This window comes from Labrus mixtus, chromosome 21, assembly GCF_963584025.1.
Source record: "Labrus mixtus chromosome 21, fLabMix1.1, whole genome shotgun sequence".
Lineage (NCBI taxonomy): Eukaryota > Metazoa > Chordata > Actinopteri > Labriformes > Labridae > Labrus > Labrus mixtus.
Window position 1 is genome coordinate 20,699,696 of NC_083632.1, and position 23,087 is coordinate 20,722,782.

At 39.5% G+C, this 23,087-nt stretch overlaps 6 protein-coding genes across 6 annotated transcripts; 2 read left to right on the forward strand and 4 right to left on the reverse strand.

Moving 5' to 3' along the window:
• Positions 1-2,827: 2,827 nt before the first annotated feature.
• Positions 2,828-5,759, forward strand: hbae4 (hemoglobin alpha embryonic-4). Its single transcript, XM_061028891.1, has 3 exons — positions 2,828-3,152; positions 3,754-3,958; positions 5,523-5,759. Exons 1-3 carry the CDS (start codon positions 3,061-3,063, stop codon positions 5,649-5,651), a joined length of 426 nt encoding a protein of 141 aa, XP_060884874.1. The 5' UTR covers positions 2,828-3,060; the 3' UTR covers positions 5,652-5,759.
• Positions 5,760-10,129: 4,370 nt separating this feature from the next.
• On the reverse strand, positions 10,130-10,981 carry LOC132955034 (hemoglobin subunit beta-1-like). The gene is made up of 3 exons (XM_061027650.1): positions 10,824-10,981; positions 10,507-10,729; positions 10,130-10,346 (listed from the first exon to the last, which is right to left on the reverse strand). The coding sequence occupies exons 1-3, from the start codon at positions 10,913-10,915 to the stop codon at positions 10,218-10,220; spliced, it is 444 nt and encodes a 147-aa protein (XP_060883633.1). The 5' UTR covers positions 10,916-10,981; the 3' UTR covers positions 10,130-10,217.
• Positions 10,982-11,517: 536 nt separating this feature from the next.
• LOC132955032 (hemoglobin subunit beta-1-like) lies at positions 11,518-12,377 on the reverse strand. The gene is made up of 3 exons (XM_061027648.1): positions 12,220-12,377; positions 11,893-12,115; positions 11,518-11,733 (listed from the first exon to the last, which is right to left on the reverse strand). Exons 1-3 carry the CDS (start codon positions 12,309-12,311, stop codon positions 11,605-11,607), a joined length of 444 nt encoding a protein of 147 aa, XP_060883631.1. The 5' UTR covers positions 12,312-12,377; the 3' UTR covers positions 11,518-11,604.
• A 946-nt stretch (positions 12,378-13,323) lies between these two features.
• On the reverse strand, positions 13,324-14,152 carry LOC132955033 (hemoglobin subunit beta-1-like). Its single transcript, XM_061027649.1, has 3 exons — positions 13,994-14,152; positions 13,667-13,889; positions 13,324-13,523 (listed from the first exon to the last, which is right to left on the reverse strand). Exons 1-3 carry the CDS (start codon positions 14,083-14,085, stop codon positions 13,395-13,397), a joined length of 444 nt encoding a protein of 147 aa, XP_060883632.1. The 5' UTR covers positions 14,086-14,152; the 3' UTR covers positions 13,324-13,394.
• A 3,317-nt stretch (positions 14,153-17,469) lies between these two features.
• hbae5 (hemoglobin, alpha embryonic 5) lies at positions 17,470-19,377 on the forward strand. The gene is made up of 3 exons (XM_061028258.1): positions 17,470-17,630; positions 18,046-18,253; positions 18,530-19,377. Exons 1-3 carry the CDS (start codon positions 17,536-17,538, stop codon positions 18,656-18,658), a joined length of 432 nt encoding a protein of 143 aa, XP_060884241.1. The 5' UTR covers positions 17,470-17,535; the 3' UTR covers positions 18,659-19,377.
• aqp8a.2 (aquaporin 8a, tandem duplicate 2) lies at positions 18,013-21,691 on the reverse strand. The gene is made up of 4 exons (XM_061028995.1): positions 21,292-21,691; positions 20,658-20,878; positions 19,586-19,720; positions 18,013-19,474 (listed from the first exon to the last, which is right to left on the reverse strand). Exons 1-4 carry the CDS (start codon positions 21,553-21,555, stop codon positions 19,429-19,431), a joined length of 666 nt encoding a protein of 221 aa, XP_060884978.1. The 5' UTR covers positions 21,556-21,691; the 3' UTR covers positions 18,013-19,428.
• Positions 21,692-23,087: the final 1,396 nt, after the last annotated feature.

Sequence of the window (23,087 nt, forward strand, 5' to 3'; positions counted from 1 at the left end):
TTGGTTTTAATTCAAATTTGAATCACTTCATTTAAATCCAGTTGGTTTAGCAGAGCTGTGTATTTGAGTGCTGCTTTAGCTCAGTTGGTAGGGCAGGCACCCCATGAACACAAGTTCTCATCTCAGTAGGACTCTTTGCAGGTTCAACTCCTGGTCTTGGTTTTAGTTAGCACTCTCTATCTGTCCTAATCCATCCAAAAAGGGATGTTAGTCCATTAGATAGTTATTAGATAGTCCATTATATCTGTTTAAAAAAAGAGCAGCGTTTTGCTTACATGAAGGTGTTCATTTGAGCATGTAGGAGTTTGGTAAAATCAGATTCATTACTCGTGGGTGTGATGAATCCCAAACTGTTTCTGAAGAAATAGCCATCTGTGAATCTTTTAGTGCAAAAGTTACAATGTCACAGTACTTTAAGTGGCTCTCAGACTTGAAAAGCGCTCAATAAGTGATTTGTAGAGAGCGGTGACATTTTTGATGAACTGACCAATGATCCTGTTCCACACTATCACCCTACTTACACCAAGCCCTGTTAGCGATGACCACATTCAGGAAAAGAGGATGACTGTGCATTTTTTTTAAACAAGATCTGTGCCCCTCCAACACACACACACACACACACACACACACACACACACACAGATGTGCTAAGTCAGCCCTTACGATACCACTGAGTAACAGCTGACAGGGAAACGTCTATCAATGCTTCAAATAAAATGAACATGAATGCATAAAGTCTTTTTTAGAGTAGAGTAGTAGTAAAACACATAATTATCAGTGCTTTTAAAAAACTACCATCATTAGTCATTTAAAACCTCACAGGGGGTTTAATACACAAACTGCTTGTGTGACTGGCACAAATAAGGGTGGAGCGGGGTCATATAAGGTCATCATCATTTCTGAAGAGCCTTGATGGGAGGGTCCTATGTGATAATCTCACTGGCACATGCGACCCTCCTTTAAGGTCATATATGATGTCTGACTGGATGATTGGTGTAGTGTAGTATGCTATTATATTTGTTAGTCTTTGATATTATATATATATATATATATATATATATATATATATATATATTTAATGTCTGTTTTTTGATCATTTAAACATTGCTGTACATATATAAACAACACAGCTTCAGAAGGTCAACATTTTTTTTTTTTAATATTCAGGTCTAATTACAGATTCTTTCCTCAACTGTTTAAAGGTTCTTGTTTAAATTACACATATAATTTGATCCCGCTACGGGTTATGTCCATTTCTTGTATAAGTCTAATTTTTTTAACTGCACAGTTTAAGTTTGATTCATCTAGAGGTATTCTTTAAATCTTTTTTTCAGGTTAATATGTATACATGGGAGGGAGGGCGTCGGTTTTGTGGTTGATTTGTAACAAATGTTTCATGTCATGTACGTCTTTATAACCTGCTACTAGATGCTTTGAATTTCCCTCGGGATCAATAAAATATCTATCTATTGATATTCCAGGTGATATGATAAGGTATGGGATGTGGAAGTACAGTTAATGACAGCCCTTTATCCTTAGGACATTTGATTTATTTTGGGGCTTTTGCCTTTATTTAGATAGGACAGTTGATAGAGTAGGACATTAGAGGGGGGGGGGGGGGGGATGACATGCAGAAAAAGGAGCCACAGGTCAGACTTGAACCCGGGCCGCCCTCTTTGAGGACTAAGCCTCTATACATGGGGTGCTAGACAATTAGCATTCCTTTTTTACATTTGATGCAATAATACCTTTTTTTTAATTGTACATTTTCCAATATTTGTTTTATTTTAATATTTAAAGTGTTTTCTATGAGATTAATAAAATCCATGAGGATGAGAATACCCTGATCCGTGTTTCTGTTTATTTCATTTTTTTTTTCTTCTTCTTCTTGTTCATTGCTAAATTATGTAATCTTGAATTACATTTTTGTCCTTAAGTGAACACGAGGTCTGTTGTGTAAGCCCCCTAGTTTTTTTTAAACCTTTACCAACAAATCTATTTTTACATTCCTTTGTTTGTAAAGGCAGCCCTAAAAAACTTTAGTATCAGAGGCTTGAAGGCTGCTTGGAGTTGAACTGCTTTTGAGGCCCAGCTTTCAAAGTGAGGCCTCATGTGAAGACTTGAATGTTCTTAATGCTGCAGTCACTCAGGGGCTTTGTTGTTGTTGTTTTTTTACTTACATTTTTAAAAATGAAAAATCATGAAATAAAAGACTCTCACAGCAAATGTTAAGTCCTCTCTGTGGTCCACACACTTTAGACCGACTGGCCTCACGCCCACTGTTACACTTTGGAAATAATATAACAGAGTACAGACTTCTACCTACTCTTTGGTAAAGTATCTTGAGCTAACATCTGTGGTGGATTGATTGATTGATTGATTGATTGATTGATTGATTGATTGATTGATTGATTGATTGAGTCTTGAACAAAAGCTTATTGGGCTCCAGATAGCAGCAGCTCATAAACTTTATCTGGAAAAAAAACTCCAAGCTGCAGGAAAACTTCTGATTCAAACTGAATCGTTTTCTCCCACAGTCAAAGAAAAGAAAAGAAAAGCAAGTAGGCTAAAGATGGAAGTGCTTAAAGTCAGATGGAAAAATTGAATTGTTATATAATATACAATTATTATTTAAAATGTTTTAAAGTAAGAGCAGATAAAGGACAATAACCTGTATTCATTCTCCAAATTGTGGCACCAAAAGGTGCAGCATTGGAGACCCACACCACTTTGGGGGGTCAGCAAGTTAGTGACGCAGTAGGGATGCCGGCTGTGACGCACGTCAGACACGCAGCAGATAGCGCAGCGCTGGTGGTGCGGAGCCCCCGCCCTGCACTGTCTGCTGTCCGATAACAACGAAGAAATCAACACTTTGCAAGTAGTAACACCTCGTGTTCATCACAAAGACACTTTCACCTCGTCAAATCTGCGTTTCCGTTCAATTCGGATGTAAAATGGTCGACTAAAACCTTTCATGAGCGTAAATGTACTTTACTTAACTCACGTGTAAAATCATCTCATCTGGATACAGAGCCGCAGTCATTTTTCTGAGAGACTGCGATGCTCTCAGCGACAGAGAAAACCCTGCTTGCAGAAATATGGGCCAGACTGACTCCTGTGGCTGAAGATATTGGGTCAGATGCGCTTCATAGGTACAGTATGTTCAGACTCCAAAAATACTTACAAACCTTCTCTGTGTTTGAATGAATCATCTGTCACATGTTTAATGTGTGTCGAAACTAACGACATACTAAGTTATACAAAAGTGTTCAGAAGTGTTCCTTGACTTTCAGATATTGTATTGATTATTACAGATACTTATCTTTGCTCTGCGGCACACCTGTGGATTTACAGGGATTACCATTTACTTGACCCTCTTTATGAATACGTTTTTTTTTTACATTTACACTTGTAGACTTGAGGACTATCAATAAACCACTAAACTATTGAAATCCTACATGAAAATGAGCATTTGCAACATGAGGATGATGATGATGATGAGGAAGATGATGATGATGATGACATTGTCAAGAAGCAGCCTAACAAGCCCAAATCTCCATCTCCATGTTCCTGCTATGACTTTCCTAAATGTTGTTGTATTTATTTTCTGTTGGTGGGGGATTCATTGTATAAATGTATTTTCACAATCCATAAAGGAACACTTAATCTATGAGTTGATGACAAAGTTTAAAAGTAAGGTTTAAGGTGTGTTCCAATCCAAATTATGATGTTAATTCTCACTTCCTTGTACAGGATGTTTACCACCTTCCCGGGTTCTAAGGTCTACTTCTCCCATCTGGACATCAGCCCTCGCTCGCCTCACCTGCTCTCTCATGGCAAGAAAATCGTCCTGGCCATCGCCGAGGGAGCCAAAGACATCAGCCAGCTGACCGTCACCCTGGCTCCTCTGCAGACCCTGCACGCCTACCTGCTCCGGATCGACCCCCACAAGTTCAAGGTGCCTTTAGCGCAAACTGATCTCCTGATCCGTTACTTTTGCTGTTGCTACTTTTCTTTATACAATTGCTTAGTTTTCAAACTTTGACTTTATCAGTATTTTTTTCTTAATCACCATGACGCTGAAAGGGGACGCATAAAAATCCCACCTCACTGTGCTGTCAGTGGTTTACCAATGACACCACCTCAGTCATTGAAGTCAGCAACTGTTTGTAGCTGTCAAACTAACATGTGTCACACATGCTTTTTGGACCCCATGGACTTTTTCATAGTGATAGGAACTGTTGGAACCCTCCCCCTTTGTATTCATTCTGCATGGCGAGGAACTATGAACTATTTTAGTTCCTTGAACCCCGTTTAGAGGAACCTTTTGAGCTCCTGTTTCAGAGACTCTTTCTGTCTCTTCAAAAACTATGTGGTCCAAAACCACCTATTATCTTCAGGCATTTTTGGACCACACAACCTTTTTCATAGTGTACAGAAAAAAAAGTTTTCATGACATGTAGTTCTCAGGAAACTCCATTAGTGGAAAGTTTCTCTTCAAAAAGTCTGCAGAACTGTTTGGTCCGAAAACACCTTATGAAACAGAAACATATTTACCACCTATGGAGAAATAACACAATGGCATACTTTTGGGAACATAAACTACTGTGGGATGTATAAAATGTTAAATTTTATTTTCAGTGCACAGCAAACCTATTAAAGCTTTGAGCTGTAGCTCCATTGTGTCTGTCGTTATAATGTAAAGTATCCGCTCTGTTTAAAGTGTGTTGAATGGTTTTACATGTGCCACCTGGTGTTACTGTGTTAATATCATTATATTATTTTTGCACAGAGAAGTTGAAGACAATTGTTTGGTTCCTTGCAAGAGTTCTATTTTCTATTTTGCACATATTTTTTAAATATCATAATTTTCCTTTTTTTCTTTCCTAACGAGCAGTTTATAAAGGGGTATCCTCGTCTTTTACTGGGCTCCCCTAACATTTAATTAAATTAAAATGTCAGGGGAGATTATTGGTTTTAAGCTGTTAAATCTGTTGATCTTACAAATTTGATCTCCTTTGGTTTTGAGTTTGGCTGGCAGAGTGTGAGGGCTTCCAGACATTTTTTGTACACATGGACATATTCTTAGGTTTTAGAAACTAGAAATGACCTCTGGGTGTCTGGGTCACTGTTGCTTAGAGTATAACTCTGACTCTTATTACCTGATAGCAACTAAAAACAGACTATTGTTATATATCATTTAACAGACATTTGCACAGGCCAAAATCACTTTTATTCTGCCTCAGGTTGTTACATTTTCAGTATGTTTACATTGAGCTGGAATGGTTCACTTTGAACTAGATTCATGTTTACAGTTTTGCAGTGAAAAGACCACAGAGCCCCCACCAGTCATTCCACTTTTGACGGTCATTTTTAATGTTAAATTAGACTTCATTACAGCTCTGACAAAGCATATACCAAAGGGTGCAGATCTTAAACTTTGGATTTAAGGGTTTGTATTGAACAGAAACACAGTTTAGCACAGCATTCATCCAGTAACAAACCTCTCTCCTTCTCCTCAGCTCTTCTCACACTGTGTGCTCGTCGCTCTGGCCGTTCACCTGGGCGATGACTTCACACACGTTGCACACGCAGCGATGGACAAGTACCTGTCAGCCTTCGCAGCCGTGCTCACTGAGAAATACAGATGAGACCCAGGTGTATGGAAACTATTTATAAAGCTCTAAGATATGAAGTATCTATGTATGTGTGTGGATGTTACAGTGCAATGTTTTGTAGGAATAAAAGTGTGCAATGAACACGTCTCCTGTCCCCTTCTGAAGTATTGCAGAACCAAACCTTTGTTTGTTTGTTTGTTTGTTTGTTGTTTTTTCATGTTTGATCTCATTTAACAATATTAGTGAACACCTGAACATTTCTAAGCATATAACAGGTCAAAAGAATAATTCAAGTCAGCCATTGTTTTCTTTTGTACACTTTTTCAGCGAATGAGCATCACCCTCACGGGATAGTTTTTCCATCGTAGGGAAATTATATTTATTTGTTTATTTATTCATCAAGACTATAACTTATTGGTCAGCAGTGGAAAAGTGACAATGGCACTATTAAATGGATTAACTTATTTTTTCCTGACGCTCAAAAAACGGATATAAAGCAAAATTGTATCAGTATAATAAGTAATATGCCAGCAGCAGGGAGTCAAGGACTTGTCCAGGGGAGTACCAGGGGTGGCATAGGCCCACTTGAAATCTGATTGGCCACCCCAGGTACATCCTCAAAATTAAAAAAATTAATCTTTAGAGAATTAAGCTTTAAAGATTTCTATGTAGCCCCTATGTTGTGTAAGTTCTTGTAACATCTGTTTTGTGCTTTAATGTTAGACAGAGCTTGTTTAACTTCTGTTTCCTATGTCAAATAGTTTTGGAACTCAGCTTTTAAGAAAACATGCTGAAAATGTGAATGTGACATCTTCAACCCCACTTAGAAATGACATCTGGTGCAGCAGTGACAACAATGATCTAAAGCTAATCATCACTAACTCAACAGGCCTTCTGAAATATTCTCTGAACCTTTGCATGGTCAAGAATGAACATTGTTGCTAAAATTGCTTGTCAGCGTTCTATCTTTGAATAAAGGGAAGGTTTTGAAGTTTGATTGATCTTGTCATTTGCACATATCCACTTTGTACCTGTATGTGTGAGCTCTGGGGGGGTGGGGGGAAGAACAGGGATATGATGTTATTTCTTTGCACTTTTCTAAATAAAAAATGAAACACATAAAAAAGAAACAAGTACATTATATAAAAGTGATTTAGTCATAACATATTTAGGCGGCTGTGGCTCAGTTGGTAGAGTCGTCACCTCTCAACCAGAAGGTGGAGGGTTCAATCCCCAGCTGGGCAACATGTCCGATGTGTCCTTGTGTAAGACACTAAACCCTGAATTGCTCCCACTGCTTCAGTGGTGGTGTATGAATGGCATTAGTTACTTCTGATGGATGATACTACGTAGCAACCACTACCATCAATGTGTAGGTGTGACATGTGGTGTAAAAGCACTTTGAGTAGTCCGAAGACTAGAAAAGTCCATTTACCATTTAAAAAGACCCAGCTCAGTAAGTCTGGGTCATATTTTCTTCAGACAACAAACAGCGTCCCTCTTCAGTCCAGATGGTGGCAGTAAGTCTCGTATTACCACACAAGTAAGAAAAGCTGCTGAAGAGGAATACATGAAACCGACTAGGCCAAAATGTAGAAAAACTTTTGTAAAAGAAGAATACATAACTCCAATGTCCAAAGACAAAACGGGTGCTCCTCATTTCCAATAGCATGGACCTGTGATGTCAGTGTGGAGCTGTCCATTGTACTGAAATGAAATCTGAACTGTCTGTGGTGCTGAAATCAACTGTGGCAATGACGCCAAGAGGAAAGGTGCATCGCAGGATAATAAATATATTAACTGTATTAGCATTGATCTAGCTTTTGTTAATGACTCTGTTTACACATACAACAATGATCAGACATTGCAACATCTAGAATATTAGTTAATAATATTAGTTGTTTTTTTGTGTGCCTCATTTGTTATGTATATATCACCAGTTTGTCACTCTATTGCACCTAATAAAAAAAATAAAAACAATAATATTAGTTAATAGTTGTAGTAATGTCAAGTCCGACAAGGTCAAGTGTATGACCTTTGATGTGGGTGGACCCTTTGACATGTTGTTTGGAAATTAAATAATGCAAGTAGACGGGAGAAATTGTTTTGGTGTCTGAGTTGTCGCTGTTATCAAAATGAATGTTGAAATCTCCAGAAATAATAATGCTGTCAAAATCAGTCACAGTTTAGATAGCAACTTACCAAAATTCTTCCAGAAAACCATATCATTTTTTTTGGAGGATGATAAAATGTAAGAATAAGTGCAGCAGGGAACACAGAGAACAAGACCTAAATATTCAAAACTCAGGTAATTGCCAACATGCACAGATTTAAGGTTAAAAATATCTTTCCGTCTTGTCGATTTGAGGGCAGTTGCTCAAATGTGTAACAATCGGGTGATGTCTCAATGAGCCAAGTCTCAGTTAGAAGAATACAATCCAATTTGTGAGTAGAAATGTTCAAGATGAAAGTATTACTTGAAACGGATCTCACATTTAACAGTGCAAGATTTAGAGTGCATGAGGGAGTTTTAGTGAGAGACAAAGAGGGAGTGATAGATAGACCTACCAGACAACGATCAGATCTTTGAGATTTTCTGGTGTGTTATTGTAGCCTACTTTTTAAATTATGTTTCCTGAGATGAAGAATGTGGGGGGGCCCCCCAGACCAAAAGGCGGTTTGACAGTGGCTGACCTGGACCGGATCCGGGTTGTCAGTGGACAGGTGTTGCTTCAGCTTCCCGAAGGATCTCAAACTTGTTTTGAAACCCAGATGTGGGAAAAGGACCAGATGGATGAATTGCAGCCTGCGGGAGCGTTCAGGCCACTAACAATCGTGGATTCCGATGGAGCAGTGTGGAACAGAACACCTTCGGCATTTGCGCCAAGCCTGAACCAATCCTAGTCCTCCTCGTGGATGGATCGTAGCCTATTGGCTCAGCGATGACGCAAGGCCCGAGCCAGGGGAGTTTGGTGTTTCCGGCAGAACTGGAAGCTTCTGCGGCCATAGAATCCATTATTTGGATTTGATAGAGACTAGAAATCCGGTGAAATATGGAGTGCGGCTACTTTCTTGGTCAGCCGAATGCAACCAGCACAGTCCGGCGGGGAGGTGAATCGCAGCATAGTTTATCAAAACTGTAGACACTTCTTGTTTCCAACGTAAACTGTGTAAGGTGTACACAGTGTTGGCGGGAGAGTCCGATCTGTGTGCGATATCTCTTAATTGCGATTCAAATAAGTGGGCGTCGTTTGGTTTAAAGATGGACTACACATTCAGACTACCCAAAAGTTTTGGCTTGCATTTACAGTCTATTCGCACTGAGGCTCATGGACCAGAAATGGAAAAGGATTTCAAATAAAGGGGGGCCTAATAATTGAAGAATCTACCTCCCATATTACTCTTGAAAACATGAGGAATGTAGGCCTGGATTTTAGATGTGCCTGATTGTATTGTATTGTATGTATTCAGAGTATAAGCCAAGAGGTCTTTATAAGAAACATGCTTTCAAAAGAGTTATAATCCAGTTTTGTTCCAGGGCTATTTAGTGAAATGAGGAAGGTATGTGGGTATTAGGATGACTGGGATTGGATTCATAATTATTTTATGTTATTTTTAATATTTGATAAATTTCTACTATGATCGCTACCATGGTAACCGCTGGTTTGTATTGTCTCTGTTGGTTTTGCAGCTCTGTATAATCTATCAGTCTGTTTGTGTCGCTTTAAAAAAGAAACGCTTTCATGGCACAAACGACTAGCGCCCCCTGCTGGATTCAACAAGTAGCACCCCCTCAATGTTGTTTTTGGGTGTTGAGCTGAATATGTGCAAAAATGTTAACATATAAATGTGAATGATTTTCATTTTCCTTGTTTGAATTGTGTGGATTTTAGTCTTTCACGTTTTATATCATAAAACAAATGGCTACTTTAAAAACTGCAGCAAGTATTAAAAAAAATCCCGTAATTTTAAATGAATCATTTGTATTGAGGGATTATTATGCTTCTCTTGTGCCATGGGTTTTTGAACATGTTGGACTGTTGACTTTGTGTTCTTGTGGTTGAAAATAGGTCACGTTGTCCAATGTGGTTTACGTTTCTTCTTTCAAAGTGAGGCATTTTTAGGGTTTGGGTGCTTATCTTCACTGAACTGCGGTCAGAGAAAGTCACAGTGCGCATGAGCGTCACGCAGAAAACATGACGGCAAGCCCCTGATAACAATTATGTCCTCAGCTGACTGCACCAAAATCCTACACTTGAAATTGAATGCAGGGATATTATTGGTCATCGTTGATATTATTATGATCGTTTAGGATAAAATGTTCAAATGTTTCCAGAAGGGTTGATTGTACTTGTATCGCCTTAACCTTGACGAAAAAAGTAGAAATCATCGGCTCCACAAGGCCAGAAATGTGTCTTCTCCTGCCTAAACCTAACCACGGTGTAATAGAGCGTCGTGCGTAATTACGCACGCATCACGGACAACACAATAAGGACGCGTAAAAGCAAAACTTTGCATCAGTGTGTTTTTATTTCTTTGTTTAGGAGGGGAAACAGAAAACGCCTCAGGCCTACGTTCTGGGGTTCTGTTGTGGGTGATCTAGTGGTACTGCCTTCCCAGAGCGGACACCACAACGGCCAGGAACTTCTGGAAGGCAGCCTGCATCTCTGCTGTGAAGGCGCTGCCCATTTTGGCGGCGATGACGATGGTCAGGCAGTCACCCAGTTGCTATAAAAGAAAAAGGAAGAAAATTATGAATTCCTGTCTCTTTTTATGTATTTCATCTAATTTGTCTTGATTTTTTTTTTTACATGTGTAAAACTATGTAAACGAGTTTTTCGCTGATGTGAGAGCCTATGATAAAAAGAAACATGAGAAGAGCTTATACCTTGAAGTTGTCGGGGTCGACGTGCAGCTTCTCGGAGTGCAGCACGCTCAGATCTGAATAGGTGGCCTTAATGTTGTCCATGTTCTTCAGAGCCCGGTCCAGACCGTGCAGCACCGTGATGCCGTGGGCTGCAATGTTTGGGTTGGTCTTGATGGCCTCAGCGTTGTAGAGGTTGCCGAAGGCGCCGAAATACCTCTGAGTCCATGGGTAGACAATCAGACACCTGCAGCGGTAAGAACAAAAAAAATAACATTTTATATGTTTTAACTTTTAAAAATCCGTCTCAGTTGGGTTTCAGGAGCGATCTGTCCCGTTACCTGCTCAGCGATTTTGGTCCGATGTCCTCATAATCCAGGCTGGCGAAGATTCCGTTGATGATGGTGCGCTCCTGATCAGTCCACTCAACCATGGTGACTCTTTTTTTTCCGAGTTCAGGCTCGAGAGAAAAGGCTGAATGCCCGTGCAGCTCGACCCCAGTCTATTTAAATTAATTAGGGCACCCCGCCCTAGAGAATGGGGGCATGTGATAGGCCGGAAGAGTCTCAGCTAAACCAGAAACTCCCTGCAGAAGTTTTCTATCAGTTTATTACAGATCTTCAATAATGCCGTTAGCTGTGTCAATATGTGCGATATGTTCTAAGGTTGAACGTCAACAGTGGATGAAATGGGTCATTTTTTTTCCACGCATTATAGAAGCACATTTTCCCCCCATTTAAAAAAAGAACATTTAATTTGTGATGGACAAACTCAGGTCCCTTTATTAAGTCTTGTTTTCACGTGTGAAACAAACCCCTCTTCCACACATAACGGTCACATAGCCTACTACTGATTGATGCTAGATTTGGATAGCTCATCATATCCGCATTTTGTTAAATTGGAAGTGCTCTTTGTTTAAATGGTGTAGGTTATCAAGTAAACCCTTTAGTTTTACGATTCGAACCATCTTGAGTCGGCGTGGTAAGCGTCGTATGTAAATATAAAACATATACATGAAACAGATCAAGAAATAGCTTTGTTTCAATATGCCTTTATTTCTTTTTTCGGGAAAAAACACATAGCAGAGGTCAGGTCTCCTCTGGGTGTCCTGTTGTGGGTGATCTAGTGGTACTGCCTTCCCAGAGCGGACACCACAACGGCCAGGAACTTCTGGAAGGCAGCCTGCATCTCTGCTGTGAAGGCGCTGCCCATTTTGGCGGCGATGACGATGGTCAGGCAGTCACCCAGTTGCTATAAAAGAAAAAGGAAGAAAATCATGAATTCCTGTCTCCTTTTATGTATTTCATCTAATTTGTCTTGATTTTTTTTTTACATGTGTAAAACTATGTAAACGAGTTTTTCGCTGATGTGAGAGCCTATGATAAAAAGAAACATGAGAAGAGCTTATACCTTGAAGTTGTCGGGGTCGACGTGCAGCTTCTCGGAGTGCAGCACGCTCAGATCTGAATAGGTGGCCTTAATGTTGTCCATGTTCTTCAGAGCCCGGTCCAGACCGTGCAGCACTGTTTTGCCGTGCTGTGCAATTCTCTGGTTGGTCTTGATGGCCTCAGCGTTGTAGAGGTTGCCGAAGGCGCCGAAATACCTCTGAGTCCATGGGTAGACAATCAGACACCTGCAGGGAAGAAAACACAATTCACACTATTAAATTAAAGAAAACAAGCGTTTAACTCATAGCAGTTCGGTATGCGGGGGAGGGGGGCCCTAAGTGTTCCGCACCTGGACAGAGCCTTGGGTCCGACGTCTTCATAATCCAGTTTGGCGAAGATTCCACTGATGATGGCGCGCTCCTGCTCAGTCCACTCAACCATGGTGACTATTGATTATTTCGAGTTCAGGCTTGGGAAAAAAAGGCTGAATACCTGTACAGCTTGACCACCGTGTTTTTAAATGTTTTCAACGCTCCCCGTTCTGAGGGAGCTTGGGTCCTGTGATAGGCTGGAGATGAAGAGTCTCAGATTAACCGCTAACTCGCCCATATTTTTTTATCGGTTTATTACAGATCTACAAGGATGCCAAATGTTGGTTCAGGTCCAGTTAATTTGAGACAATATGGGCTCTATGTTCTCAAGCTTAACCTCAATAAGAATCAATTGGGCGATTTGCTCATATGATGGAATCTAAGTTAACAACAATGTTAAAGTTTGCGTTGTGAAGGATAAGCAATTGAAGAGCACTTTGTTTTCCTGTGGGGGAAAAAATCCTCTTTTTCACAGAAACTGCCTTAAACCAAGCTTATATAGAGCTTACTATAACTCACTACAATACTATTAAGAGATATGTTGAGCTCATACTTCTCTTTCGTTGAAAGTTATGATCTCTTTTTATGATGACACTTTATTTTCAGAGTCAATAGCCTATTTTTTGCTTTTAAACCTTCCTTTTAGAGCGCCTGTGAGGAAGATTAAAAGACTCCAGGTCTCATTTTTACCAAGTGCAATTAATATGTTAAACAACAATTAGCTATTTGTTGCTCTTTTTGCACTTGAATTGCACATTTGCACACCTCCACTTTGCACTTTAATAACTTGAATTTCCATTCTGGTATGAGCTCTTGACTGATTATATTACGCTGTTTTCATTTGGTTTTATATTTTGCTGTGTTGTCTGATTTTTAAAAAAAAATTGTTTTGGTTTATGTTTTATGGTGATGTTGTCCTTGTGTTTCTTGTCTTCTGTGTGCTCCTGTTGCAACGCAAATTTCCCCTTTTACAATAAAAACTCTGAATCTGAATCTGAATGGGTACCAAACAGTTTTATAGTGAAGTGCCATGCGTAATTACGCACGCAAGACGTTAAAAAAAAAAGGGGCAAACAAGTACATGTTGCTTCAGTGTGCCTTTATTTCTTTGTTGGGGAGACATAGAAATAACCATCGGCCTGTTGTGGGTGATCTAGTGGTACTGCCTTCCCAGAGCGGACACCACAACGGCCAGGAACTTCTGGAAGGCAGCCTGCATCTCTGCTGTGAAGGCGCTGCCCATTTTGGCGGCGATGACGATGGTCAGGCAGTCACCCAGTTGCTATAAAAAAAAAAGGAATAAAATCATGAATTCCTGCCTCTTTTTATGCATTTCATCTAATTTTCTTGATTTTTTTGACTTGTGTAAAACGACACTTATGTGTGAGAGCCTATGATAAGAAGAAACATGAGAAGAGCTTATACCTTGAAGTTGTCGGGGTCGACGTGCAGCTTCTCGGAGTGCAGCACGCTCAGCTCTGAATAGGTGGCCTTAATGTTGTCCATGTTCTTCAGAGCCCGGTCCAGACCGTGCAGCACTGTTTTGCCGTGCTCTGCAATTTTCGAGTTGGTCTTGATGGCCTCAGCGTTGTAGAGGTTGCCGAAGGCGCCGAAATACCTCTGAGTCCATGGGTAGACAATCAGACACCTGCAGGGAAGAAAACACAATTCACACTATTAAATTAAAGAAAACAAGCGTTTAACTCATAGCAGTTCGGTATGCGGGGGAGGGGGGCCCTAAGTGTTCCGCACCTGCACAGAGCCTTGGGTCCGACGTCTTCATAATCCAGTTTGGCGAAGATTCCACTGATGATGGCGCGCTCCTGCTCAGTCCACTCAACCATGGTGACTATTTTTTAGGTTCAGGCTTAAGAGAAAAGGCTGAATGTCTTTACAGCTCGAACCCAGTCTATTTAAATGTTTCAAGGAGACCCCACCCAAGACCGCAGCTAAACCCCCAGACCCCTTTCATTTCTGGAAAGTTCTATTATTGGTTTGTTAGAGAAGACGGGTTAAAATGAGTGTAAAAGTGAAATGTAATCATCATCAGCAGTAGTTACACTTTGATTCTTTAATTTTTTGTCTTTGCACAAAATGTAGTCAGCTTTTATAACATTTAAAGATGTTGTATTTGTAAAATCTTCTTAGAGTGGATCATTCATCTGATTTGCAGGAGCAACAGGCCGTGTTTTCAGCACTCAGGGCCACAGTTTGACTGTAACAATTATTTGTGGAATATGACGAATAATGTTTTCAGTAATGTTTACAGGGCCTCCTTATTCTAGTTTTTATCATATGCACATGTGTTCGTATTTCCAGGAAAGCAGCCTAAACAACTCTTGGGCCTTTTCTAATCCATGCAATTTTTTTTATTTTATTTCACTTGATGTCATTGACTTTGCCAAGCAGCAGCAGGTTGTTTCATGCCAAAGTGTTATCTGTAGAAGCACACTGGCGTTATCTGCAGCAGCGCCCCCTCCACCCAGGCACGCGCTGCCAAAACCTGCATGTTTTTGATCAAGTATGCTTAAGGCCGGTGATAAAGGGTATTCGTGGAATCCCCTATTTGATAAGAACATCTAGGCAAAAAATGCTCGTCATTGGAGAAAAAAAACACTGTTGGAGATATATCAAAACTTTAAATTTAAAGTGCGTTTGAGTACACATGCTGCAGGAAGAGGAAGACTATTAAATAAACGTTCGTTGCGCATCTCGTGGTGCTTTAAAGCAGTCTCCTGCTTTCTTGTGACCTTTCGTCATTTTGACTGTTCTTTTAGTTGTATTTTATTTTACATTTTAAAGCTGTAGGAATGGAAAAAAAAATCCACAAAAATTGACGGTTTTTTTTTCGAAGAAGATTCAGCAGTGTTAAGATAAATGGATTTCAGAAACAATCGTTCACTAGATAACAGATTCTGTAACATCCTTTAACTCACTCCTTTAAACTCTCTGTTATAGACTTTCTTTTATGTGATTTCACTTTGAAATGCTTCAAATAATTGATCCCTTCCTTTATTCGTTGTATTGCTCCATTCTTAATCCTTCTTTTATGTTTTCATAGTTTTTTATTGACATCAAATCACCTCTCATGAGTGCTGGACATCCTCTCACAACTTTCACAGCTCTTAGTAGGTATAGAAGGCATTAACAAATGCCTTAATACCATTATCAAGGGCCTATCGCTTTAAATGTGCAATTTTCAAGGTTGGAATTTCAATATCTTTCTCATTTCTGAATTTATTGACATCACATCACCTCTCATGTGTCTTGGACATCCTCTCACAACGTTTCTCAAAAAGACCTTAAATGTGTCAAACCACCTTAACCCACTTTCTAAAAACCCCTTATCTTTTCAATCTTGTATCTACTTTCATCCAGTAGTTCTCAGATCTTTCCCAATGTCTAGCTGCATTACTTTTTTCCTTCGATGCATTATTGGTTTCAAGTTTGTCAATGGAACCAATATAACTAGTAAAAGTATGTTTTTCAGAGAATTACAATATTATCAATAATTAACTTTCAATAAATAATAATGCAGAAATAAGTATTAAGAAAACATGTTTTATTTAATTTATTTAAGTATAACAATTCAACGCATGTTAATCAACACAAGAAGCCTTGAAGACAGCTTTAGCTCCAGCTGTGAGCTCTTAGAGACCTGTTAAATATAATAGTTACATTAAAGATAAGAATGATGAATGATGGTGTTCATTGTTGCAAGGCACATTATATCTTTGATTCTCTTTTCCAATGAGTCATACATTTAAATGATGACTTACCTCTATGATTGAACAAAAAGCACATTTCCAGTGTTTTTCCAAACATGCCTGGTATTCCTTGTGGGACATTTTTGTACATTTTTTGTGGTACCACTGCTTACATTCATCATAGCCCATCTATAAGGACATTTATATATTAATAGCATATGTACTGTATATGGAGGGCAAGTCATTTTTGTGTAAATTAAAAAAAAAAAAAATTTCACATCCCTTATGAAAATCAATCCATAATCAACTGATCTGTATGAACAAGAGTAAAGGGGCCACAATATGAAAACTTTTTTGAAAATGTGATTTAACAATCACAAAGTCAAAGAAGAATCAAAAAAATATGACAAAAATATATTACAATCCACAGAGCAAATGTGCAGTATAAAAGTATTTTTTTTTTTTTTTAAATATATGAATTTATCATTTAAAAATGTATGGGCCACAAGAGAGTGTGGTGTTTATCTCTGTCTTAGATGTCTGAGTTTGTTTTCCCGACTCTAAGAAAGCTTGTGAGCCAGTAGCTTTACCATGTTGTTACCATACCCATCTCGGTATATTGGAGTCTCAGTTAGTTGCTAGTTTTGATAAGCTTGTCCGACAGCGATCGGCTCCAGAGATAATGCATTGTTACATATTGTAAAAAAAAAAAAAAAACATTAACTCCGTACTTTTCAAACCACAAAAGATTGTGATTGTGAATGTGAAGAGTAAGAGTCTGAATCAGGCTCACTCAGACGAAGCATACACAATGATAACCTGGCAACTTGGGTTGGGAATCGGAGGGTCGCTGGTATTATTCCTTTTTTGGTTATTATCTACTGGATCCATTTTTTTACAATTCCATTTATTGTTATGGTAATAACAGATAATGAATACCTGGCAGCACTGTTCCAACTTTACAGATACAACGCAAACTCCAGATTTTTCTTGAGATTCCTTATTTACATTATTGTGAATATGGAGGGACTGCAACCTAAAGCAACTTGTAATGATCACATTGTATTGATTATATCTATTTAAGTCCTGGCCTATCACTCCGACACACATGATTTAGCCACTTAGTGTTTAAGTATAAATCCATAAACCACATACTGTTACTGTCTATAATTCTATAAATGTTGCATTTTTAATAGAAGTATGTTTCATACTGGAATAACTGAGTGTATTTAGAACAATAATAGCAAATTATTTGATCAAATCGGTAGAGCAGGTATATTGATATTAAAGTTTTTGCTCCTTTCTGATGTGACCTGAGATGACCCCCCTTGACCTCAGGTAAAAAACGATGCGTCATCATGTCTCTTAACTCCTGACCAACCTTAATGTTTTGCCCGTCACGCATAATAATATTTCTGCCAAATTCCACCCACGATGTGAGCAGATGATAGCTTCTATCAGGCGGCCAGGGTGGCAAGGATCTGCATCAGTGGACGCGGCTTGGCATCCTTTCTTGTGGGTGTGACTCTCAAACCAACTGAATTTAAGTTGAGGTCCAGACTGACCGGAGATCACAACTGAGCCAAAATGAGTTTGACCGAAAAAGACAAGGCCACAGTCAAGGCACTGTGGGCCAAAATCCAAAAGTCTGCAGATACCATCGGGGGTGATGCTCTGTTCAGGTAAGTGGCACTTTTATACACCTTTTCAACTGCTATCAGAGTTGTTGTTTTTATCTCTGTCACGTTGTTGTAGAGATGGCGCATGATCAGGCTGATGAATCTCAGTTCCAACCTGCCTCACTAAAGTGGATTGAGTCCATTTTTATATTTTTAATAACATGTTGTTTATTGTTTTATTTGTTGGAGAAAAAAAAGTGGGAAATAAGTCGAACTAAAACGTTTTAAAATAACAATTCTGACTGGAGGTAGGAAATGAAACGCAAGGAACAAATAACTCTTACTCTGAATTTGCGACAGTCTTTCTTGTATTCAGTTCTTGAGAAGCGTTAATATCTCCAAGAAGTGCTCCAAATCCCAACGTCGACATCTCTCGGGTGATTACTGTTTTTTTTTAATCTTCTGCCCCTCCTTACAGGCTGTTCACCACGTATCCCCAGTCCAAGATCTACTTCTCCCACTGGACAGACTTGGGTGTCAACTCCGCCTCCGTGAAGGCCCACGGAAAGAAGGTGATGGGTGGAGTCGCTCTGGCAGTGTCCAAGATCGACGACCTCACCAAGGGGCTGCTGGAACTGAGCGAGCAGCACGCCTTCCAGCTGAGAGTGGACCCGGCCAACTTCAGGGTGAGACATCTCATTGTCTTCATACTCACATCCTGATTAGAATAAATATGCTGACTCAGATTCAGGTCTATTGGTTACGTTCAAAGAAAAGCAAAAAAAAAAAAAAACGGGATTTACTGGTATGAACGAGTAGATCTGATTGTACGAACAAATTAGGGACACAAAGTTTGCAATCAACTTTACAAGTAAACTCTGATATAAAATCTAAATTCATATTGATTTGATACAGGTTTTTTTTGAAGGTTTGCTCAAGGTGTTTCCTCTTTTATTTTGCAGCTCCTGTCCCACTGCATTCTCGTGGTGATCGCCACGTTGTACCCCCAGGATCTTACCCCCGAGGCCCACGTGTGCCTGGATAAATTCCTGGCCAACCTGTCTCTGGCTCTCTCCGAGAGATACCGCTGAGCTGCCAGCAGAGCAGGATGCGATATGCCACATGTGGCCATTTTCGATTTCGTTGAAAAATGAAATAAAAAAATCGACTGCACGTCGCCAAAACAGATACTGTCTACTCTCTTTTGTGTCTCAGAAAAAAATGGTATTTGTAGGTTATTAAATTCAATTAGACAGAAGAAAGCATACTACACAATAAGTTAGAAAAGATAAACTGTTATTTCATATTGGTTTGCTTTGTTAAGTAAAAAACATACTTTAATTTCACGTTAGTTTGTACCGAAATTAAAAAGTTATTAACTTTTTTTAAATTTACATTTGATATCAGGCTATCATCGGCCTGCGTGCAGAGGTGACGTAAACAGTCTTTTGTGTCGTGGTCTAGAGATGAATGCGCATGTATGCCGTTTTTGTTGCGAGGACCCGATGCTTCTTGAGAAAGATAATCATAAAGAAACAGGCTACAGCACCGGGAAGAATAAAGTTGCCCAAACGGAAGACAGAGTCCTCTGTTCATGGGCGCAACATGAGACAATAACAATATCAAGTCTATCCATTTCTTTTTATTTTTATTTAAAACGGCTATGGCACGAATAAAGCGACCTTTGATATGTCAACATCTTTATTTTATAACGAACAGCAAGTTCACATTTAAGAAAAAAAAATCATCAGAGTGATGACGTCATAGGCTACACATCAACTGCATTCACTTTTGTAACATAGATAGTTTACAGTGTTTTTGACGCATCCAGGGTAATAAAAAAAACTCAATACTGACGCTGTTATGTCTTCATAACGAGTCGTAACTCTTCATCACCGAGAATGAGCCTAAACAAAAAAAAAAAAAAGAGAGACATTGTTGGTCTTTGCAGCTCATGAATATTCTTTGAACCATTTATTCAAACGTCCAATCAGATAAGACTTCTCTTATAGGCTTACCTGAGCAAAGCAGCGGCCAACAGACCCCCACCTAAAGGTCCCACCCAGTAGACCCAGTGGTAGGTCCAGTAGTTAGCCATTACAGCCGGACCGAAAGCTCGGGCAGGGTTCAGACACGTTCCTGATACGTCACCGCTGCATAAAGAAGAAGCCAATCAATACACCGATCAACCAGCCAATCAATAAACACATGAATAGGCTAAGATTTTTTTCTATCATGACAAAATATGAAAATGATCTTCAACAACAGAACTTTGAAAGCAAAAAAAAAAAGACAGTGATTGTGATCTATAGTCCTATGTGTCATGATTCCAGTTTAGTTGAATATTTTAGTGAAGAATTAATTTCCTGTTTTCATCTGTTTTGATCTTCCCTGGTGTTGCTTCATGTGTTTGCTGAGTGAGTGCACTATATAGTCTACATATGACTCACTATAAAGTGAGTAGGGAATGAGTGTGTGATTTCGGACACATCTTTCTACCTGAGTTTTGGTCTCAAGTGGATTTTGACTTTTTCTTTGACCTCTGTTTGGATCTGAGATGTAAGCCTTTATTTGCCTTTTTGTTTATTAAATACATTTTCGGTTTCTGCAAGTTTGGTCCTCGTCTTTGTTTTTCATGCACTATGACACTATGTTGTGTATGAAATTTGTTATATATCAAATAGAGTCTGTTACCGACTTTTTATATTACAACATTAGAAATGGGGGAAAGACCAATAAACAGATTTTTAAAAGAGTTAGCTTAAAACGATGTCTTAATTTAGAAATAACTAAATAGTCCGTTCATAAATAAATGAAGGTTGAATCAGTTGTTTTGAGGTAAGTGCAGTCTTGTAAATACAAATATTTGAAGGCCTATATGGGCAAGGCAATCACCACATCTCTAAACTTACATTTTAAGCCCAACACATACATAAATGTATGACAGTGATAGCTTTAAATGTTGTGCAATAGATGATAAATATTGATGGCTTTAATATTTCAGCTATCATCATGCTTGGTTAGGCAGACTGGATCAAAGTGAAAGTAAGACATTACTGACACATTATGGCGATGCCTCCTTTATCTCACCCTGCCAGTATGTTGATGATGACGGTGCAGCCCACAAGGAAAGGAGCCAACGGGGTTTTGGTCTTGCTGTTGACCGCCACCAGCAGCACCACCATGGTGACCAAGCAGGTCATGGCCACCTCCCCAAAGATGGCCCCTGACAGCTGACTATCTGCCTTTAGGATATCAAATGCAGCTCCTGTTGAGTTCCAGTAGCGCTCTGCAGGGGTCATCATCTGTGAAAGTTAGGAGGGGGGGAGCTGTTGTTATTATTAAGAATTGAATGGAGATGTTTAATACATTCTATGTATCTACAGTATGTGCAAGTCTAAATGTTTGTATTGTTACAATGTGGCTGCCATGGCTCATTAAATGTAAAACAGGTTAAATGAAGATGTAAATGTCGCTTCATGATTAAACTTATCTTACATTAACCTAATCTTGACTTCAGTTGACTGGCCTTCACCTAACTTAACTTGAGCTCAATTCATTTGGCTTGAAAAAAATGTGGCTTAAGTTTTATTTTCTAAGCATAACAACTTGATTTGGACTGGATTATTTAAGAGTAGTTCATCTTAACTTAACTACACTATCTAAACTTAAATTGACACATTTTATTGAAAATACACTTTACCATGTTTTCAAACAAACTTACTACACCCATCTTATCCATGGCAGCTACCATCACTGCTACTGCCAGTCCGTGTACCAGTGCTGGCTGCAGCCGTCCAGCTGAAGGCACATTCTCGATTACCGACACACAGCCGATGAAAACAAAGAACATGGTCCCCACTATTTCAGCCAGGCAGGGCTGAAACAGCTTCTCATATTTGTTTGGAGGTTTAGAAGCAGGTGGTTTCCTTCCCTTCTCCATTAATGTAGAGTCTATGTTGTCCATTTCCATTTTCTCAACCCCCATCGCTTCCTGTTTGGTTATCTGCTTACGAGAGAGAATTCTGTTCCAGGATTATTCCTGCAGACACTCTACCTGCAGCTCCAGCGACTCCACCGAACCCAGCCTGCAGACTAAGTTAAAGCCCTTGGAAGATGTTGTGGTCATTTATAATTATCGCCGGCACCTTTAACGCTGAACCTTGAATTGCTTCATAGTGTCATAAAAACATAAAAGGTGAAGGATTCATGATTCCTTTTAGAAAAACAATCCCTGCCCAAACAAGTTCTCTGACACCTTGCACATGTCCCTCTGTAAACCATTAAAGGTAATCCAGATCTCCAAGGAGACAGCCTGTGAAATGTGTATGATAAAATGCTGTTATCCTCAGTCAATGAGGTCAGAGGAGCTTGAGGGGTTAAGAAGTGCATATAATCATCACCTTTCTTTACAGGGGTTCACAGGCATTCCTAAAGAAAGCACCATTAGCCTACAAACATGTAGATAAGAGCTGGACATAGACTTTACAATATGGTCGAGTGCCTTCATGCAAACTACGCTCTAAAAACCCATGTGTATGCCCATCAGGTTTATTAATATACAATATAACATTTAATAATCAAGTCACAGAGCACCTCTAAATTTAAAATGGCTGTACTTATGATTTTTTTTATACCCCTATATTTTAATTTTATGCACATTTACTCCCTCCGCTTGTGCACTAAATTTAAAATGAAAAAAAACAAACAAACAGAAAATGCCCTCTTGAATGGCTCTGTGCTAGATAAAACATGATGGTGCACTCAAGGTGACCTCTTGGTGAAAAAATAACGTGATATATTGTATTGTGTGCCCTTCCAGCAGACAAAAAGTGATAACATGCCCTTTTAGTGTGCAGGTGCCCTTTTTGTTATTTCCGCACCCTGCTCCTCAAACATCCTGAGTCTGCCAATGAGCGGATGTGTTTTTCGTCTGCATCAATCATGGATCAGCTGTGATCCCTTTCTCCACTAGCTGCCTCACAAACAATTCAAAAGTGGCGGGGGCATCTTCTATTGTATTTTTCGGTTCAACATCAGACTCAGTCATGATGGTTACATGCACAAATGTTGTCGTTTTATTTTCATGAAAAAAATTGCTCATTAAGATTTTAGCCATGAAAAACTTAAACACATTAACATGCAGAATAAGACAATGACACAGGAACGCTTGTTTTGTTCAGCTGATAGAGTGTGTTTTACCGTGTTATGGGTCGGTCAGGGGTGCTGCTTGTCAATAGGCAAGGCAGGCAACTCCTTGGGGCCCCAGACCAGTAGGGGGGCCTCAGAGGGCTGACCAAAGCAGCAACCCAAAATGTGCAAATTTTGCAATGACAGTAGAAAACCTCCCTAAGGGGGCCCCATCTGACAGCATTCACTCTCTATTTGCCCTGCTGAGCACAGGTGGGCAGGCCCCCAAAATAACTTTTGCCTAGGACCCCAACAGACCCTAGAATCGCCACTGGGGTCGCTCCTAACTGCAGTGTGCAGCTTCTAGTGTTTGAAGACATATTTGGTTTT

What these genes read in the sequence shown, in the direction of transcription:
- hbae4 (XM_061028891.1), top strand. Translation starts at nt 3,061, where the DNA reads ATGCTCTCAGCGACAGAGAAAACCCTGCTTGCAGAAATATGGGCCAGA. An exon ending in GGGTCAGATGCGCTTCATAG is followed by an intron (nt 3,153 to 3,753) that starts GTACAGTATGTT and finishes TTCCTTGTACAG; the next exon opens with GATGTTTACCACCTTCCCGG. An exon ending in TCGACCCCCACAAGTTCAAG is followed by an intron (nt 3,959 to 5,522) that starts GTGCCTTTAGCG and finishes CCTTCTCCTCAG; the next exon opens with CTCTTCTCACACTGTGTGCT.
- LOC132955034 (XM_061027650.1), bottom strand. Translation starts at nt 10,915, where the DNA reads ATGGTTGAGTGGACTGATCAGGAGCGCACCATCATCAACGGAATCTTC. An exon ending in GGACCAAAATCGCTGAGCAG is followed by an intron (nt 10,730 to 10,823) that starts GTAACGGGACAG and finishes TTACCGCTGCAG; the next exon opens with GTGTCTGATTGTCTACCCAT. An exon ending in TCGACCCCGACAACTTCAAG is followed by an intron (nt 10,347 to 10,506) that starts GTATAAGCTCTT and finishes TTTCTTTTATAG; the next exon opens with CAACTGGGTGACTGCCTGAC.
- LOC132955032 (XM_061027648.1), bottom strand. Translation starts at nt 12,311, where the DNA reads ATGGTTGAGTGGACTGAGCAGGAGCGCGCCATCATCAGTGGAATCTTC. An exon ending in GGACCCAAGGCTCTGTCCAG is followed by an intron (nt 12,116 to 12,219) that starts GTGCGGAACACT and finishes TCTTCCCTGCAG; the next exon opens with GTGTCTGATTGTCTACCCAT. An exon ending in TCGACCCCGACAACTTCAAG is followed by an intron (nt 11,734 to 11,892) that starts GTATAAGCTCTT and finishes TTTCTTTTATAG; the next exon opens with CAACTGGGTGACTGCCTGAC.
- LOC132955033 (XM_061027649.1), bottom strand. Translation starts at nt 14,085, where the DNA reads ATGGTTGAGTGGACTGAGCAGGAGCGCGCCATCATCAGTGGAATCTTC. An exon ending in GGACCCAAGGCTCTGTGCAG is followed by an intron (nt 13,890 to 13,993) that starts GTGCGGAACACT and finishes TCTTCCCTGCAG; the next exon opens with GTGTCTGATTGTCTACCCAT. An exon ending in TCGACCCCGACAACTTCAAG is followed by an intron (nt 13,524 to 13,666) that starts GTATAAGCTCTT and finishes TTTTTTTTATAG; the next exon opens with CAACTGGGTGACTGCCTGAC.
- hbae5 (XM_061028258.1), top strand. Translation starts at nt 17,536, where the DNA reads ATGAGTTTGACCGAAAAAGACAAGGCCACAGTCAAGGCACTGTGGGCC. An exon ending in GGGGGTGATGCTCTGTTCAG is followed by an intron (nt 17,631 to 18,045) that starts GTAAGTGGCACT and finishes CCCTCCTTACAG; the next exon opens with GCTGTTCACCACGTATCCCC. An exon ending in TGGACCCGGCCAACTTCAGG is followed by an intron (nt 18,254 to 18,529) that starts GTGAGACATCTC and finishes TTTATTTTGCAG; the next exon opens with CTCCTGTCCCACTGCATTCT.
- aqp8a.2 (XM_061028995.1), bottom strand. Translation starts at nt 21,555, where the DNA reads ATGGGGGTTGAGAAAATGGAAATGGACAACATAGACTCTACATTAATG. An exon ending in CCATGGATAAGATGGGTGTA is followed by an intron (nt 20,879 to 21,291) that starts GTAAGTTTGTTT and finishes CCCTCCTAACTT; the next exon opens with TCACAGATGATGACCCCTGC. An exon ending in ATCATCAACATACTGGCAGG is followed by an intron (nt 19,721 to 20,657) that starts GTGAGATAAAGG and finishes TTCTTTATGCAG; the next exon opens with CGGTGACGTATCAGGAACGT.